Source organism: Sesamum indicum, linkage group LG4, assembly GCF_026168435.1.
Source record: "Sesamum indicum cultivar Baizhima isolate 11 linkage group LG4, ASM2616843v1, whole genome shotgun sequence".
NCBI classification, from domain to species: domain Eukaryota; kingdom Viridiplantae; phylum Streptophyta; class Magnoliopsida; order Lamiales; family Pedaliaceae; genus Sesamum; species Sesamum indicum.
In genome coordinates, this window is record NC_142660.1 from 20,698,248 (window position 1) to 20,713,581 (window position 15,334).

The following is a 15,334-nucleotide window of genomic DNA, read 5'->3' on the forward strand; positions in this document are numbered from 1 at the left end:
CCAGATGGATTTCGCCACCTGAAAACCCTTGATCTCACCAAACCTATCAGGTCTGAAAGAGCTGAAAATCATACTTTCAAGTTCGCTTCAAATTTATACAATTCACAGCTTATGAGAGGTTCTTGTATATCTCCATTTGCATAAAATTTCATCAAGAAGTAGTGAATATTAAATAAAGAATACACAAACTTGTAGAATATGTAACAGTGTGTCTACTACTTAGGTTCAACTTTAGCTGGTAATGTATATCCATAACTGTAGTCAAAAGCATCACTCTCACTGGCATCCTTTCTAGGCAAAGAATCATTATAGGGGTGTCTGGGGGCACCATTAGCAGCTCCAAATTCAGTAGCCGATGACGATTCAGAGGTTGTATTTGTGTTTATACCGTCATCCTGTAATATAGTTTCGAGGGCCTTCACAATCTCACTCATCGTGGGACGGTCTGAAGCTGATTCTTCCACACATTGCATAGCCAACTCAAGAAACCTAGGAAATCCTATGAGATTTGGGGTGTCCCTTATGGCAGGATCCATTATTTCCCTCAATCCATAGTGTGTTTCATCATCCTTGTCCATTGCTATTCTTACTTCGCGGACAATGTATTTTCCCTTCTCGATAGGCTGCCTAGAAGTGATCAGCTCAAGCATCACAACACCAAAGCTATACACATCGCTTTTCTCAGTTAACTGTTGCGTCATATAGTATTCAGGATCTAGGTAACCCTACAAGCAAGAAGAAGAGTTATTCTTAAAACTGTAAGGACAATTTTATAGATGCCTACTGATGTTAGGTATATTACATAAAGAATTCTTTGGTTTTGAAAATTGTTATTGTACCTAGGCAGTCCTTGTGTAATGCAATCAGTTGTAGTTTACTCACCAGTGTGCCTTTGACTTGAGTAGAGACATGCCCTTTTGTACTATCAGAAACCAGCTTGGACAAGCCAAAATCTGCAACCTTAGCTGTTAGATTTTCATCCAGCAAGATATTTGTAGACTTGACGTCCCGATGAATTATCGGAGGATGAGCAAGTTCATGTAGGTAAGCTAATCCTCTGGCTGAACCCAAGGCAACCTTTATCCTTCTCTTCCAATCTAGATGAATTCCACTTTTTCCTGTGCATTCAGATATGTCACTTTGTTTTAAGTGTCATCTCTGAAACCGGTGACATGCATCATAAAACAACTGCATTACGAACTTTTACGGTGATTACACTATTTACCTGATAAACTTTCTCTCAGTGTTCCATTAGCCATGAAGTCATAAACCAGCATCTGTTCTCCTTGTTCAAAACAGAACCCCACGAGGGCGACAAGGTTCTTGTGATGTACTCTCGAAAGCAACTCGATTTCTGTCTTGAATTCCAGGCCACCTTGCATTGATCCTTGTAGAGCCCTCTTGATTGCTACTACTTGTCCAGTGGAAAGCACTCCTCTGTACACCTGAAAGCCAAATAAAATAAGAACATAGGAACCTTTTGGCATGCATATTGTATGTAAGAAAGGCTTCACTAGCAAACCTTGCCATAGCCTCCAGAGCCAATCTGGTTGCTTTCAGAGAAGTTATTTGTGCATTTCTTGACTTCATCATAGGAGAACCACCTGGCTCCTTTGAGCTGTGGTGCCCCTCCGGCGTCATTGCCGCCTGGAGCCCAAGACGCTTGATGAAAGAAATTGAGATATTATGAGATGATATACAAATTATTGTTATCGAGCTTTTGTTTGAAGTAGGAAATACTTCACTAATATTATCAATTATATTGTCAATAATATCGGGATACACCAATCTATTATGGTGTCAACTATATGTTTGATGTCACTGACTATAATGTGTACTTCATGTATACTCAGAGGATAAGAGGTATTATTGACTACTCTAAGATCAATAAGGATAGAATTGAGCTATTATATAGGTCGATGTTGTCGAATTTTGGTAGATTCTTTGAGCTATTATACCTAGAGCTACAATGCAATACTAGCAAAACAATGAGAATTACCAAAGGGTCTACTCAATGAAACGGCTTTTTCAGCACGTTTTTTCTGTCGAAAAGCATAAATCCCCAGCGCTGCTAGTACCAGGACCATAAATGCACATCCGGTTGTTATTCCAGCGAGCATACCGGTGCTAACGTGGCGTCTCCCGTGCCCATCTGAAACATCACTACTGATTTCATAACTGAAGCAGTATCACTATTAACTGATCATTCTTCAACTACTTAAGTTTACCTCCAAAAACGTATGGAGATGCCATGAAGTAGTACGGTCCAAAATCAGGCGGAGGCTTGTAAGTTTGGTTGCTTAATGAAAATCCAATCCTCTGAACCTCTGACCTGCTGAAGTACTTTGCATTGTGCGGAAAAAGCTGAAGCTGCATCTGAAGATAGTCATCGTCATTGAAGAAAAGATTCTGCAGAGAAACTGATCCGGGATAGAGGCCTAGCTTTGTCCAAAGGCTCATTTCTAGTGACCGGAACAAACTGGAATTGGTTAACTCCCTGAAAGACGGTGCTCTAAAGTACAATGTCCCTTCATATGGATAAGCACATTCACAGTTTTGTGGGTTGAGTTTACTATCAGAGTCGCACGTTTCCACCCCACAGTTTTTGAGGCTGGTGGAATAAGGTCCAGGTGGTTGCTGAATCTGACAGTAAACCGTGTTTTTCAGAGACACTGAGCAAACCGGATTGCCAATCAACCTGTGTGCATGAGAAAGGTTAAACTGGACATACTTGTGAGCTCGTATGAACATAAATGATGAAGTACTCTTACATTAGTGTGTTCCTGTATCCTGAGCCGAGTGTCACAGACGATATTTTGTTGTATTCGAGGTCAACAAGTTGAAGTTGCTGGCCGATGTTGCCGCTCATGTCTAACTTGTCACTGAAGGCATTGTTCCTCAATTTCCTGCGACAAAATTATAGGACGAAATTAAACCTTAGCATCAGTTCTTACAGTTTTTCAAGCAATTTTTGTTGGTTTCGTGTTGATTGTTGGACTCACACTTGCTGAATCTGAGGTAGACTGAAAAGTTCTGATGGGATGGATCCGTTTAGTGGTCCATATTCGATCAATCTGAAGCATCAACCATATTCATTACATGAGTTAGTTCTGATTACTTATGTTTTCACATTTTGAAAGAAATCATCAGATACTCACAACGTAGTTAGCGACTTTAAAGTCGAGAACCAGTCTGGAGCTCCTGATTGTGGAAAGGAGTTGTTGCTTAAGTCCCTGTGAAAGAAAAAGGCATCACGAATTTGAGAGTTTGTGCTGCAATAAACACATCTCAAGAAGAACAGTACAGTTGTTTCACAAGCCAAGGACGCCGTATTTCTTACACATAATTGAGGGAGTTTAATCCAGTTAAATTTGGTAATGCACCAGACAACCTATTATGTGCCAAATTCCTGCAAATGGTAGTGAATTGTTAGCTCCCACTCAAAAAGAACAGTCTCATTTACAATGTACTGGTAAGAAAATACCCACAGTTCAACGATGTTACTAAGGTTGTTGAGGTTTGTTGGGATGTCTCCTTTCAGGGCATTACGGTCAAGACGACTGGACAAGTTCATTAAGACAGCCAACATGAAGACATAAGTGACATATGCATGAACCAAAGCATGAAACTGATGTAGAACAAGCGACGATGTTTACTCACAGAACCTCAAGTGTCTGTACCAGTCCTACTGTAGATGGAATGCTCCCTTCCAACTGGTTCCCATCAAACAATCTGCAAAAGTTTCAGTAACCAGTTATTTAAAAAAGAAAAAGGAACTAAGGAACGATGAAGTAACTTGGTACTTCATTCTCAACTTACACATGTATCAATGACATGTCTGAGCTAAATAGATTGCTTGGGATTTCACCCGAAAGCTGGTTTTTGTTGAAATGGCTGCAAAGGTGTATAAACATCAGTGAACTTGAAATAGGATAAAAAGAAGAATCCCAGAGCTTAACCGTACTCACAAGTGCTTCGCCTGTTTAAGCTGGTCGAGTCCTGGGCTGAAAACTGATGAAATGGGAATTTGTCCTTTCAGCTGATTGTCTGCCAGATCAAGCCAATACAGCTTGGAAAGTTTACCAAGAGAAGGAGGTATGTCACCGCTTAAGTTGTTTGAATTCAGGGCTCTGTCAGTGTTGACAAGAAAGTAAGAGTTTGTCTCATCAGAATTCATGGAAGAAGACGGCTATAACCAGAAGTTTCTTACAGGAAAGTCAGCTCTGAGAGGTTTCCTAGTTCACTTGGTATGCTGTTAGTGAAGCTGCATCCAGCAAGAATTCTGAAGAACAGATGTGAATATCATTAGACCCTGGTAATAAAATGTGACTTCTTGAGGTCATGAATTCTTAGAATCGTACAATATCGTCAACTTCTGCAGATCTCCCAGCCGCGGAGAGAGGGAGCCTGTGAGCCCAGGATTGTATGACAAATCTCTGCAAAGTACTTTCTTATATTATCAGAAATGAATGTGGACTATTAAATGCAAACGTATATGAAAAAGATGTTAAAGAACTCACAAGGAGACGAGTTCACTGAGCCCACCAATGTCACCGCTCATTTTACCAGTTAGTCCCATTGTCGATAATCCTCTGCAGAATCGAAAGATCCATGTATCATTACATGAATAGGAAGCAAATGTTGATGTTATTTGGACATGTAAAGTTGAACTGAATGTTGGCAATGCTCACAGTGAAGTGACTCTTGAGTTGTTGCAGGTAACTCCCTCCCATGCAGCACAAGGATCATTGGATCTGTCCCAGCTTGGTGGGGTGTTTCCCCACTCATCCTTTAGTGATCTAAGCACAGCAGCTGCATCGATTTTTCAGAAAACGAGCATTTTTAGGTGCATGCATAAGGGTATTAGAGAAATTTGCATTGTGATCCTATGTTGAGACACAAAAAGTCAAGAGTCGAAAGTGAATTCTATGCAGTTTTGGTGATGCGATGATGTAAGGAACCTCCAAAAACTTTGCCAGCTGAATCATTGGGAAATCAAGAAATGTTGACCAAGTTCAGTGCAGAGATGATCATGAAAATTGATACACCTACACTCAACTATACAATTTTCTTGATTTTCAGGTTGACATCAGATGCTGTGATAAACTACAAGAGACAGGAAACCAATTATTTCATGAACTTCATCAAAAGTTTCACTTTTCACATAAGCCAATATCAACTCAAGTTCCTACAAACGGGACGACAAGATAATGCAATTGTTCAAGAAACACACACACACACACCACACACCCTTAAAGCTGTTGGTAGGAGAAAGTTTTACCATCTTGCGCATTCGTCTCAGCATAGATGACATGAAAGCATATGGAGAAAACCAGCAGACAACACAAGAGCAGCCGAGTCCTAGCAGCCATGGCTTCTTTCTTAAGACAAGAAAATGTAGTATATCCTTGAAACTGATTATGATCAAGGGCAGAAAACTAAAACCCTGATAGGCATTTCATCCCAGATATCCAATTATTTCTTGGAACTCAAACATAACCATCAACAAGAGAGAGAGAGAGAGAGAGAGAGAGAGAGAGAGAGAGGAAATAATTGCTTCAACCTATTTGGTTTTGCTTACTTTAAGTGGTCAAAACTCATCTTAGAAACTCCAAACTAATCCTTCCATCCCCCCTATCTCTCATGACCATTAATTCTTTAGCACTCTACTACAATGACAGCAACAGCATGATCTGTAATGACAATGTACGATGTTTTTTTGGACGTGCACTCGTCATCAAAACAATGTTTTACTCGTTCAATCCGCCTGCCTGCTGGCATGGAAACAAGAACTACAACAAGTGACACTTAGCATAGTGAAAACGACATACGTCACAGCCAGATATTCTTGAGCAACAACTCAGTGTAATCTACTGTGCAGCTCTATGTTGTTGAACTTTTCTGCTAAGAAGGTATCTTTCAGGCAGGCCTGAGACTCATTTTTATTGTTGATCATGATGGTGATATTGTTGCATTCATTATCATTATCATCACTCTTTCTTTGCAGTACGAATTGTATCTTTTAATTAAAATATTACAATGATTTTTTATACTCTTTTATGATAACTATTTAGTAAAATTGTCATATTTCAACCTTTTCTTGGTCCTTTTTTCTTTTGGGCAGAGATGACAGTTTTTGGTCCTTAATTTAATTCTATATCATTTCCTCGGCCTGCAGGGAATAAAAATTGTTTAATTTACAAGAAAGATAAACATGTCAAGGGCCGGCATGGTTTTTTTTTTTTTAAATCTATTGTTAGTTTATCAACTATTTTTTTCGTTTATTTGACTTGTTTTCTTGTTGTCTTCTCCTTTATGCATTCCGAGTGGAACTATTGTATGACTCATTTTGGGTTTATGAATTTGATGAATGTATACTATTTATTAAGTTAGAGTAACCACTTTAGTTGGTAAAATATATATAACTAAAATACCCTCAAACATATTTATTTGTATATAAAATGGTCATCTTTTAAATTTTCTATTAATAATATTTTATTCATACACATAAAATTAATAAAAATTATTTAAGAAAATCAATTATGAATATGATTCGAGTCGGAAGTCGACGATACCTGAGGTTAGTTAGATCCAGAGATGTTGGGACCTGAGCCTAACCAACAAATTGTTGGAAGATCCCCAGCCAAGACCGACCATGTTTGAGTTAGTTGGATCATGAAATCAATGAGAATGATGAATAGTATATTCTTTAAGTAACAAATGACTTTTCTTAGCCCGAACCAACTCTATAGTATTTATAAGGCCAATTGTTCACACAAAGCCATGATATTAGCCTTTCAGGTGCATGGTGATCGACAGGTACACACAAAACATACCACCTTAGTCCCTTTTGACCATTCTTGAAATACTAGCAAAATATAATATTTAACAAGGGGCTTTGTTGCATTTAACCCTATTATTAATTATTTAACAATGCACTTATAATTAATTTTATAATACCAATGGTGCAAATTATTATACATTAAAATTATAACAAGGTTATAACCTCACAGAGTTTTTAGTTATGTATTTCGAATTTCTTAGTGAACAAGTCCAGAGACCGAGGTGATTGATAATTAAGACTTGTGATTGTTCTGGCTATCAGGTTATTATTTTAGTGAGTATATTATTGTTGTTATGATATTTGTTAGGGTGAACAAGATCGGTGGAAACCGGTCCAAATAGATTATGGGCCTTGAAAGCCCATACTTATAACTTCGTTGACTTGGGCTATCAATTGATTTAATTTGATGAGGCCCAATACTTACAAATTAGCTGGGCTGAGGAAATTGTATTTATCAATTATCCCAATTTATATTTAATTTACATGCTTTCAGCCCAATAGAGAAGGCCCTCTAGGCGTTAAGCCCAATCAATTAGGCCCAACAAGATGCCTTTTTAACCCGACCCGGTTATAACTATTTTATTTTATTTTTCAAATTTATCAAAGAATAGAAAACGACGAAAAAGATCATAACTACCATTCGTGTATAATTGGTTTCTGGTGCTCTCTTTCTCTCTCTCTACAGTCAGACTTTCTCTCTCTAGTTTCGTGATCTGTTTCAGACAATTTTCCTCAATGCCGATCGATCAAGGGGAGCTCTCCACTGACGAGGTACGACGCCACCTATTGCATGCACTTCGCGTGTCTGTATGCACACGCTATACGCACTCACGGGCTAAAAGATTGGCGGATTGATTATCTATTGGAATTCTGTAATGTTGAGGTTTCAGAGTCGAGATGATGAGGAATTTTGTTTCGCGGATTGTGTTTGGTGTTTGGACCTGATCTAGTTGTCTGAGAATTTTGTTTGTTGTCAGGTGTTGAATGGAATTTGTGATTTTTTATGCTATTGATTTTCTTTGTGAAGGTCTTGCGGAGGGATATTCCATGGGAGACTTATATGACGACTAAGCTGATTACGGGGACTGGGCTTCAGCTTTTGCGCCGATATGATAAGAAGCCTGAGAATTACAAGGCTCAGTTGCTGGATGCTGTAATTGTCTTACTGCTGACTTATATATCTCTCTTTTCTTCAGAAGTTGATTTTTTTTTTTTCTGTCTGGTATTTTATGATTTCTTTTGGCAGTTCTCCTGCATTTTGGGACAATTTGTAGTTGAAGATTTGAAACTGTCTGGAAGTGTGGAAGAACTTTTTCGGAGAATTATTAATTGATTCTGATTTTATGAAAGTGCCTGCTTTCTTTTGTAAAAAATTAATGACGTGTTGTCATTTTGATTTTCTTTTTCCCCATCTTGTTTCAAATTCTAGTTTCAGAAGAGAAAAGAGGGCATGAAAAATGTTTTTTCTTTCAAAAGTTAAATTTACTAAAATAGATAAAAAGCACCTTCCGGAGGGTCTTAATAAATGTCAGTAACTATCTAATTTTGATTTCCCTTTAGTTAGTATCATGAATTAGGAATAATGCATGATGCAGTTGGTGGCGGACCCTCTTCTTCCCATTTGGGTTGGGTAGAATTTTAGTGTAGGATATGTTCACATGTTCCGTTGTAACATTTAATTTCAGTATTGGCTTCATGTATGCTGTGGTTCATTATGCAATGCCTCATGTAAAAGGTTCGGAGGATCCTCAAAGCAATATAATAGAGATTGGTGCAGTTGAACCATAAATGATCTCAAACAATTTTCATTGGACATTGTTGACAACTTGAAAATCTGTTGCAGGATGGTCCAGCTTATGCTCATGTTTTTGTGAGCATTCTGCGAGACATATTCAAGGAAGAAACTGTGGAATATGTTTTAGCTCTTATTGATGAAATGCTATCAGGTGATAGACAAATTCCTTTAGCTCTTCAATTAAATGTTGCAATATGAATTAGCTAACCTTTTCTTTTGTTTTGCACGGCAGCAAACCCCAAAAGAGCTAGATTATTTCATGATAAATCTCTCGCCAACGAGGATATCTATGAGCCTTTCCTGAGGCAAGGATTCTGCAGCTGATATTTTGCATCTTCTAGTTGTCTAGGGCATGAGTTTATCCAATTATGTTAGCTGAATATATTATTTTAAGTTGTGGTACCTCTCCATCTTCCTTCAGTCTCCTTCCCTCGCCCAAACAAAAGGCGGATCAGGCGATCAGTACCATTTAGCTTCTGTTGCTACTTAGTCTAGCATTCCTCTTGGAGGAGGCTTTAGCTTTTGTGTAATTGTTATGCTTGCCACTGTGGTTTAAATGATCCTTGACCAGAAAGACATGTGCTCCCCCACCCGAAAGGGAGAGCAAAAAGAAAATGAAAATGGATTACATAAATTGTAATAGCTCTTGCTGCATGTTAAATGGGGTGGTCATTTGTGATACATGTTTGATTTCTTCCCCTCACATCTAAGTGTTTACTATTCTTAACATAATAGTGAATCAAACAACAGTATACGGTGTTGATGAAGTTCTTTCATGTCCTTAAAATGAATGACAACCTTTATTTTCTTTTGCAGATTGCTCGTGAAAGGTAACTGGTTTGTACAAGAGAAGAGCTGTAAGATACTTTCTTTAATAGTAAGGTGCAGAACGACATACTTCTCTTAACCTGCAAACTGTATCAGTTGTTTTCTGCATAATTCACCTTCATTCTCTACTTCCAGTGAGAGGCCAAAAGCTAATGAGAGTGCCCTTGCTAACGGTGTATCAAATTCAAAGAAGGAAATCACTCCTATAAATGATGTTGTAAACAGACTGGTTGAGTGGTTGTGCAGTCAGGTTTGTGCTCTTTCCATTCTTTATTTTTGTAGATCAAGGTGTTCCAAAGTGTTTGATGGCAGTCTGTATCATTTCTCGCAGTCATGAATATGAAACTTTAACAATTTCAGAATAGGAGTGTATAAACTGCAGAAGGATTTCATAAATCTAAACTCTTGCGAATAAATGAATAAAGGCTTTAGTAAAATCTAAGATTTGCCTAAATACAACATTGGAAAGTATAGAAGCTTGCTTGCGAGGAAATTTAGAATCTCCAATTTCAGACTTTTAGCTTCAAAGGATAGGGAGTTAAATACATAATCACACTGAATCAAATGCGTTCTGCAGCAACGGAGATAGGTTCATCGTGTCACCCAGTTGAACTAAAGGTTTCACTGACTCTGTGGATCAAAATAATGGGTACGGGAAGACTGTTAAAGAAAAAATGTAAATATCATGGTTTAATGTAAAAAGGAAACTGTTGGTGTTGCAGGCCTGATACTGTGATGATCTAAGTTGCTAGCTCAGATTATGATATTCCATTTTATGATCTTTTTACTATTTAAGTCGGTGAATTAACATTGTAAAAGGTGATTTCAGATTTCAACGCTTTAGGCTATTGTCCAGTTGTTAATTGATGAGTATCGTAAGGGATAATCCTAAGCTAAAAGATTTGATGCCATATTCTCAAACTTAAGAGTACTTATAGGTGGACCTTTTTATATTCCAACAGTGAAAACAATTTTAGTATGACTATCTCCATTAAGTTTTATGTACAGCCTAAACTTGTAATGGTGAGCTAGAAGCATGGTTCTTCTCATGAAATGGGTTCTGGAAATTTATAGGTGATGTATACCAAGATGATCTTTCACTTGGGGGCTAATAATTTAGATGTTTCATTCAATAATGCATTAGCCATCAATCCTTGTAGTCATGACTCATGCTTGCATACTTAAAACAGCTGAAGACGCCATCTCACCCCAGTCGTGGCGTTCCAATAGCTATTAATTGCCTTGCAACTCTACTGAAAGAGCCTATGGTGCGATCTTCGTTTGTTCAATCAGATGGAGTAAAGTTGCTCATTCCACTAATCTCTCCTGCATCCACTCAACAATCCATCCAGGTAAAGTCTATATAAGATTACTATACGTTAAAGCATTTAGCTTCTACTCCCAACATTGCCATTTCGGAATCACTTAAGGTTATTGATGGGTTGAGTTCTGAATCCAATGATATACAAATGGAGTTGGCATTATTAGCTTTGTAAGAGTAATGTGGGATGTCTACTAACTGGGTGTTTGAAACAGCTCCTCTATGAAACATGCCTTTGTGTGTGGCTCCTCTCTTATTATGAGCCTGCAATTGAGTACTTAGCTACTTCTAGATCGTTGCCACGTTTGATTGAAGTTGTCAAGGGATCCACGAAGGAAAAAGTGAGTTTAAGACATATGTTGAGACAAACACTTAGACTTATTTATTTTCCCTAATATGTGAGTTACATCAATAATATACCTCCTTGTTCTTGACAAAGATTTGAATATTCTGTATCACCAGTTTAAATAATGGTAACCTATCCCTCATTGGAATAACTTATAATAGGTTGTCAGGGTAGTCGTCTTGACTCTCAGAAATTTGTTGCATAAAGGGAGTTTTGGTGCTCAGATGGTGGACCTGGGATTGCTACTGATTGTTCAGAATTTGAAGGCTCAGGCTTGGAGTGATGAGGTGAGGAAATATTTTTCTAGCTATGCTAACCAATCATCGTGATTACTAATTGTTTCTCACGCCCAAATATAATACCTTGAAATACATGAAGGAATGCTGCTAAAGTCATGCATTTTTAGTTTATAAAGAGTAAAGGTGCATATTGATCTTTGTTTTCTTTCATATCATAGAGCAGTTTAATATACTTAATATACATGCATTATCATGTGATACTGTTCGATGTGCACCAATATTCCACAGATCTGTTGTATCAATCTTAGTATCTAGTATGCAGCCTGCCAAGATACTGGTGTTGATTGCACGCAATTTTTTTTTCTATCTTTTGTTTATTCCTAATTGCCCCTTGATATTTAAATGCCAAACTTATTCTGCAGGATCTGCTGGAAGCTCTGAACCAACTGGAAGAAGGGTTGAAAGATAACATCAAGAAGCTAAGTTCTTTCGATAAGTATAAGCAGGAAGTCCTCCTTGGGCATCTTGATTGGTCACCCATGCATAAAGATCCTACGTTCTGGCGTGAAAACATTACAAACTTCGAAGAACATGATTTTCAGGTTGTATTCCACATCACTAGATGCTGTTTGGAGTTATCTCTACTGATACTTCCTCAAATTATTATCTTCATTGTCTTCTTCTTCTCCTCCAGCACGAAACTCGTAAAGTGATGAAACGATTTGAACAACCTGTTACCTTTCTCTTTTCGTTTCTGCACAAACCTCATACTTTGACACTTTTTGTTGCAGATTTTAAGGGTCCTGATCACAATCTTGGACACATCCACTGATGCCAGAACACTTGCTGTTGCTTGTTATGATCTTTCACAGTTCATCCAATACCATTCCGCTGGGCGAATCATTGTCAATGACCTCAAAGCAAAGGACCGTGTGATGAAATTGATGGACCATGAAAACGCAGAAGTTACTAAAAATGCCTTGCTCTGCATCCAAAGGCTATTTCTAGGTGCCAAATATGCTAGCTTTTTGCAAGCTTAAACTATTCTATATAGAAATCATTGGTTTCTAGATTCTTTTGCTAGTTTCTTTCTTTTTAAAAAGAAAGAACACACGAGTTGCTTGTATTACTTATATCTACTACCCACCGGGAACGTTACAGGCGTAAGCGCACTTTAGTCTGTTGTTCCCTGTGATCAATGTGAGAAGAGTTATTTATATTTTTTTCGTCCATAATCTAATAAGATGAAGACGTTTGTATTCTACGCTTCAGATTTGTATCTTAAAGATCGATTGATCCTAAGCAGCCTCTCCCATGTTCTGTTTCATGCTCCTTTTGAGTGGCTTAGCTTTATCTCCTGTCCTGAATGGAAGTTGTGTTGAACTGTGAATGCCCAGCAATTGATTAGTTTAATTCGATTTTACCGGACTTACACTCTTAACAAAATAATAAATAAATTGACTATGATTGCACTAGAAATCCGTCATCAACATCTTACAATAAGGGCGTGTTTACTAACGTGGAATAAAGGGGATTTCGCCTTAATCGGAGTTAGCTTGCCGTTTACTTCCGAACAGCGTAGCCCGGGATTCACGGCAAAACCCGGTACTGGGCTGGACAAAACCCCTGATAGGGATCCAGGCTAGGGGGGTGGGATTCGAATCCCGTCAAGTTATCCCACTTTTCTGCACCTGCGAATTTACATTTGTATCCTCGATTTTCTACCGCAAATAGCAAAATTGCCCATGTCCACCTACCGATTTGAATTCTTTGTCACTTTTCATTTCCCACTACCACCTTCTACATCATTTCAAAACTTCCCTCTACAGGAGTCTTGCATCCACACAATGTTCCTGTCGGCAATGTGAGTTCTTCCACTCCGGTGACTTGCATGTGGCCGACAACTTGTCTGTGTATCTAATTTTTTGCGTTTCAATCTTTGTGTCTTCCATGGTTTTTGTTCGAATCTCATTTTGTGTGGTACATTATTTTAGTTCTCTGCTATCCTTAATCTTTTTTTTTCTCCTTTCTTGGGGCAAAGAATTTGGATCGGAGTCGCTTCCGCGCTCTTCACTGCATCATCTGTCCTACTCTATCATCTTCTACGGTTAGCTCGGGATTAATACGGGATCTGACGGTAAGTTCCTCCGAAACCCTTAACCTCGTCCCTACCATTGTTTCTGCAACATTTATTAAACTGTGCTGTGCTATGTACTTCCTTCTGAGATCCTTCTACTGTCCACGCGATTCTGTTCATTTATTCACCTGCACACCGATTGTGCCATCTCGCTCGCGTGATTTCGCGGCCTTCTCTTTCGCACCCAGGGAAAACCTTGTACCATTAATACTTTTGCGTTCATTGCATGCAATTTTTGTTACCATCGTCGGCTTTATTTTCACTGTGTGTTGAGATTTGGACTATTTTCTTTATAATTTTCTTTCTTTGTTTAAAGTGCTATTTCGACTACGTTGGTAGATACTCCATTTTTCTGGTGTACTGTCTTCTCCCAAAATTTCCGACCTTCAATATAATTTTTTTGGTCATTAGAATGAGATCATTTGAAAGAGTTACATTGGGTTTAATAATTGTACAACAAATCATCGACGAGTTTGCCGTTGCTATGACTATATTCTCTTATGTTACCAAATACCTTGCCGGTCGAAACCCTACTTGACGTCTACGTAGGCCATCCAGATACGTGATGAGTACTAGGATCCCGGGCTAGATTCACCATCTTCACAGGTTGGTTTCCGTTTCACACGACTTATGCCTGCGCAATCTCCGCATGGACCACAACGCCTTCGGTCGCTTGTGCTACATGCTTCAGTGCTCAGGTGGTTTGACCCCGAGCAAAAACCTAACCATACAGAACAGGTAGCAATTTTCCTTAGCATTGTGTCCCATCACAAAAAGAATAGCGTGGTGAAGCATGATTTCATACGTTTTGGCCGCACGATCCACAAACATTTTCACCGTGTCCTGAATTCAGGGAGTAAGCTGTACAATGTCCTCTTGGCTAGGCTGACGAATGCGTGGACCCCGTTGGAAATGGTTCAAGGTACATTCGTATTCTCTGTTTGGTTCTAAATGCACACATATTTTTTGACTTGTCTTCCCGGTCCTTGTTCTGGATATTATATACCATTTCCCCTTCACGATTGTACCCTGTTACGTGGGGATGTCTGGGGGCATTGGATGAGACTTTCATTGACGTTCACGTAGCTGAAGATGAAAAAAGAAGGTACCGAACCCGCAAGGGTCATGTTGCTGTCAATGTTCTAGGGGTTTGCAACCCAAACATGCAATTCATTTATGTGCTTTCCAGCTAGGAGGGTAGTGCAGGGGATAGCCGTGTTCTACGTGATGCCGTCCATAGACCAGATGGTCTCAGAGTCTCCTCAGGTCTGTATGACGTCTCAACCACTTTGCTATAACTTCTCAATGCCTTTCATGTTATTCTTCGGCTTCCGGTTTGATAAAAATATTATATACTGTTCGGTTATACCTTGTGTAGGTAATTACTACTTGTGTGACAATGGATACGCAAATGCTGAAGGCTTCTTGACTCCGTATAGAGTTGTTCGGTACCATCTACGAGAGTGGGGGACAACTGCATTCTGTAATTTTTCAAATTGAAGGGGGCAAAAATGTAATAGAAATAATAATGGGTGGAATTAATACATACAGATAAACTGAATTGTAAGGATACAATTCGCATTTTATTCGAGTATGTAAACGGCTAAACACTCCATCCCATCTAATACAATCTAACTGATAATCCAAAATTAATCCCAAAAAAGATAAGTAGTGCAAAAAAATAAACACGACCCAAGTGGAAGAGAAGGGTATTTATTGAAATAGTAACATTAGTGGGTGGGAATGCAATTCATGATGGTGGGACATGCAAGCAAGTTACTAATAGAAAATTTCAGCACTACATATAATATTTCATCAATCTAT

The 15,334-nt window shown here is 38.5% G+C and overlaps 2 protein-coding genes and 1 pseudogene across 2 annotated transcripts; 2 read left to right on the plus strand and 1 right to left on the minus strand.

The window, feature by feature from the left end:
- Nucleotides 1–88: 88 nt before the first annotated feature.
- On the minus strand, nt 89–5,731 carry LOC105161185 (leucine-rich repeat receptor protein kinase HPCA1-like). The gene is made up of 19 exons (XM_011078798.3): nt 5,282–5,731; nt 4,692–4,812; nt 4,521–4,592; nt 4,362–4,436; nt 4,211–4,282; nt 3,969–4,130; nt 3,820–3,894; nt 3,661–3,732; nt 3,489–3,560; nt 3,341–3,409; nt 3,159–3,233; nt 3,003–3,074; nt 2,772–2,906; nt 2,229–2,698; nt 2,000–2,152; nt 1,523–1,662; nt 1,226–1,445; nt 883–1,118; nt 89–725 (listed from the first exon to the last, which is right to left on the minus strand). Exons 1-19 carry the CDS (start codon nt 5,370–5,372, stop codon nt 216–218), a joined length of 2,892 nt encoding a protein of 963 aa, XP_011077100.1. The 5' UTR covers nt 5,373–5,731; the 3' UTR covers nt 89–215.
- A 1,727-nt stretch (nt 5,732–7,458) lies between these two features.
- On the plus strand, nt 7,459–12,700 carry LOC105161187 (V-type proton ATPase subunit H). The gene is made up of 11 exons (XM_011078800.3): nt 7,459–7,615; nt 7,872–7,997; nt 8,688–8,790; nt 8,872–8,944; nt 9,456–9,521; nt 9,603–9,717; nt 10,658–10,819; nt 11,004–11,129; nt 11,296–11,421; nt 11,796–11,975; nt 12,165–12,700. The coding sequence occupies exons 1-11, from the start codon at nt 7,580–7,582 to the stop codon at nt 12,411–12,413; spliced, it is 1,362 nt and encodes a 453-aa protein (XP_011077102.1). The 5' UTR covers nt 7,459–7,579; the 3' UTR covers nt 12,414–12,700.
- A 1,375-nt stretch (nt 12,701–14,075) lies between these two features.
- Nucleotides 14,076–15,010, plus strand: LOC148788545 (uncharacterized; annotated as a pseudogene).
- The last annotated feature ends 324 nt before the right edge of the window (nt 15,011–15,334 follow it).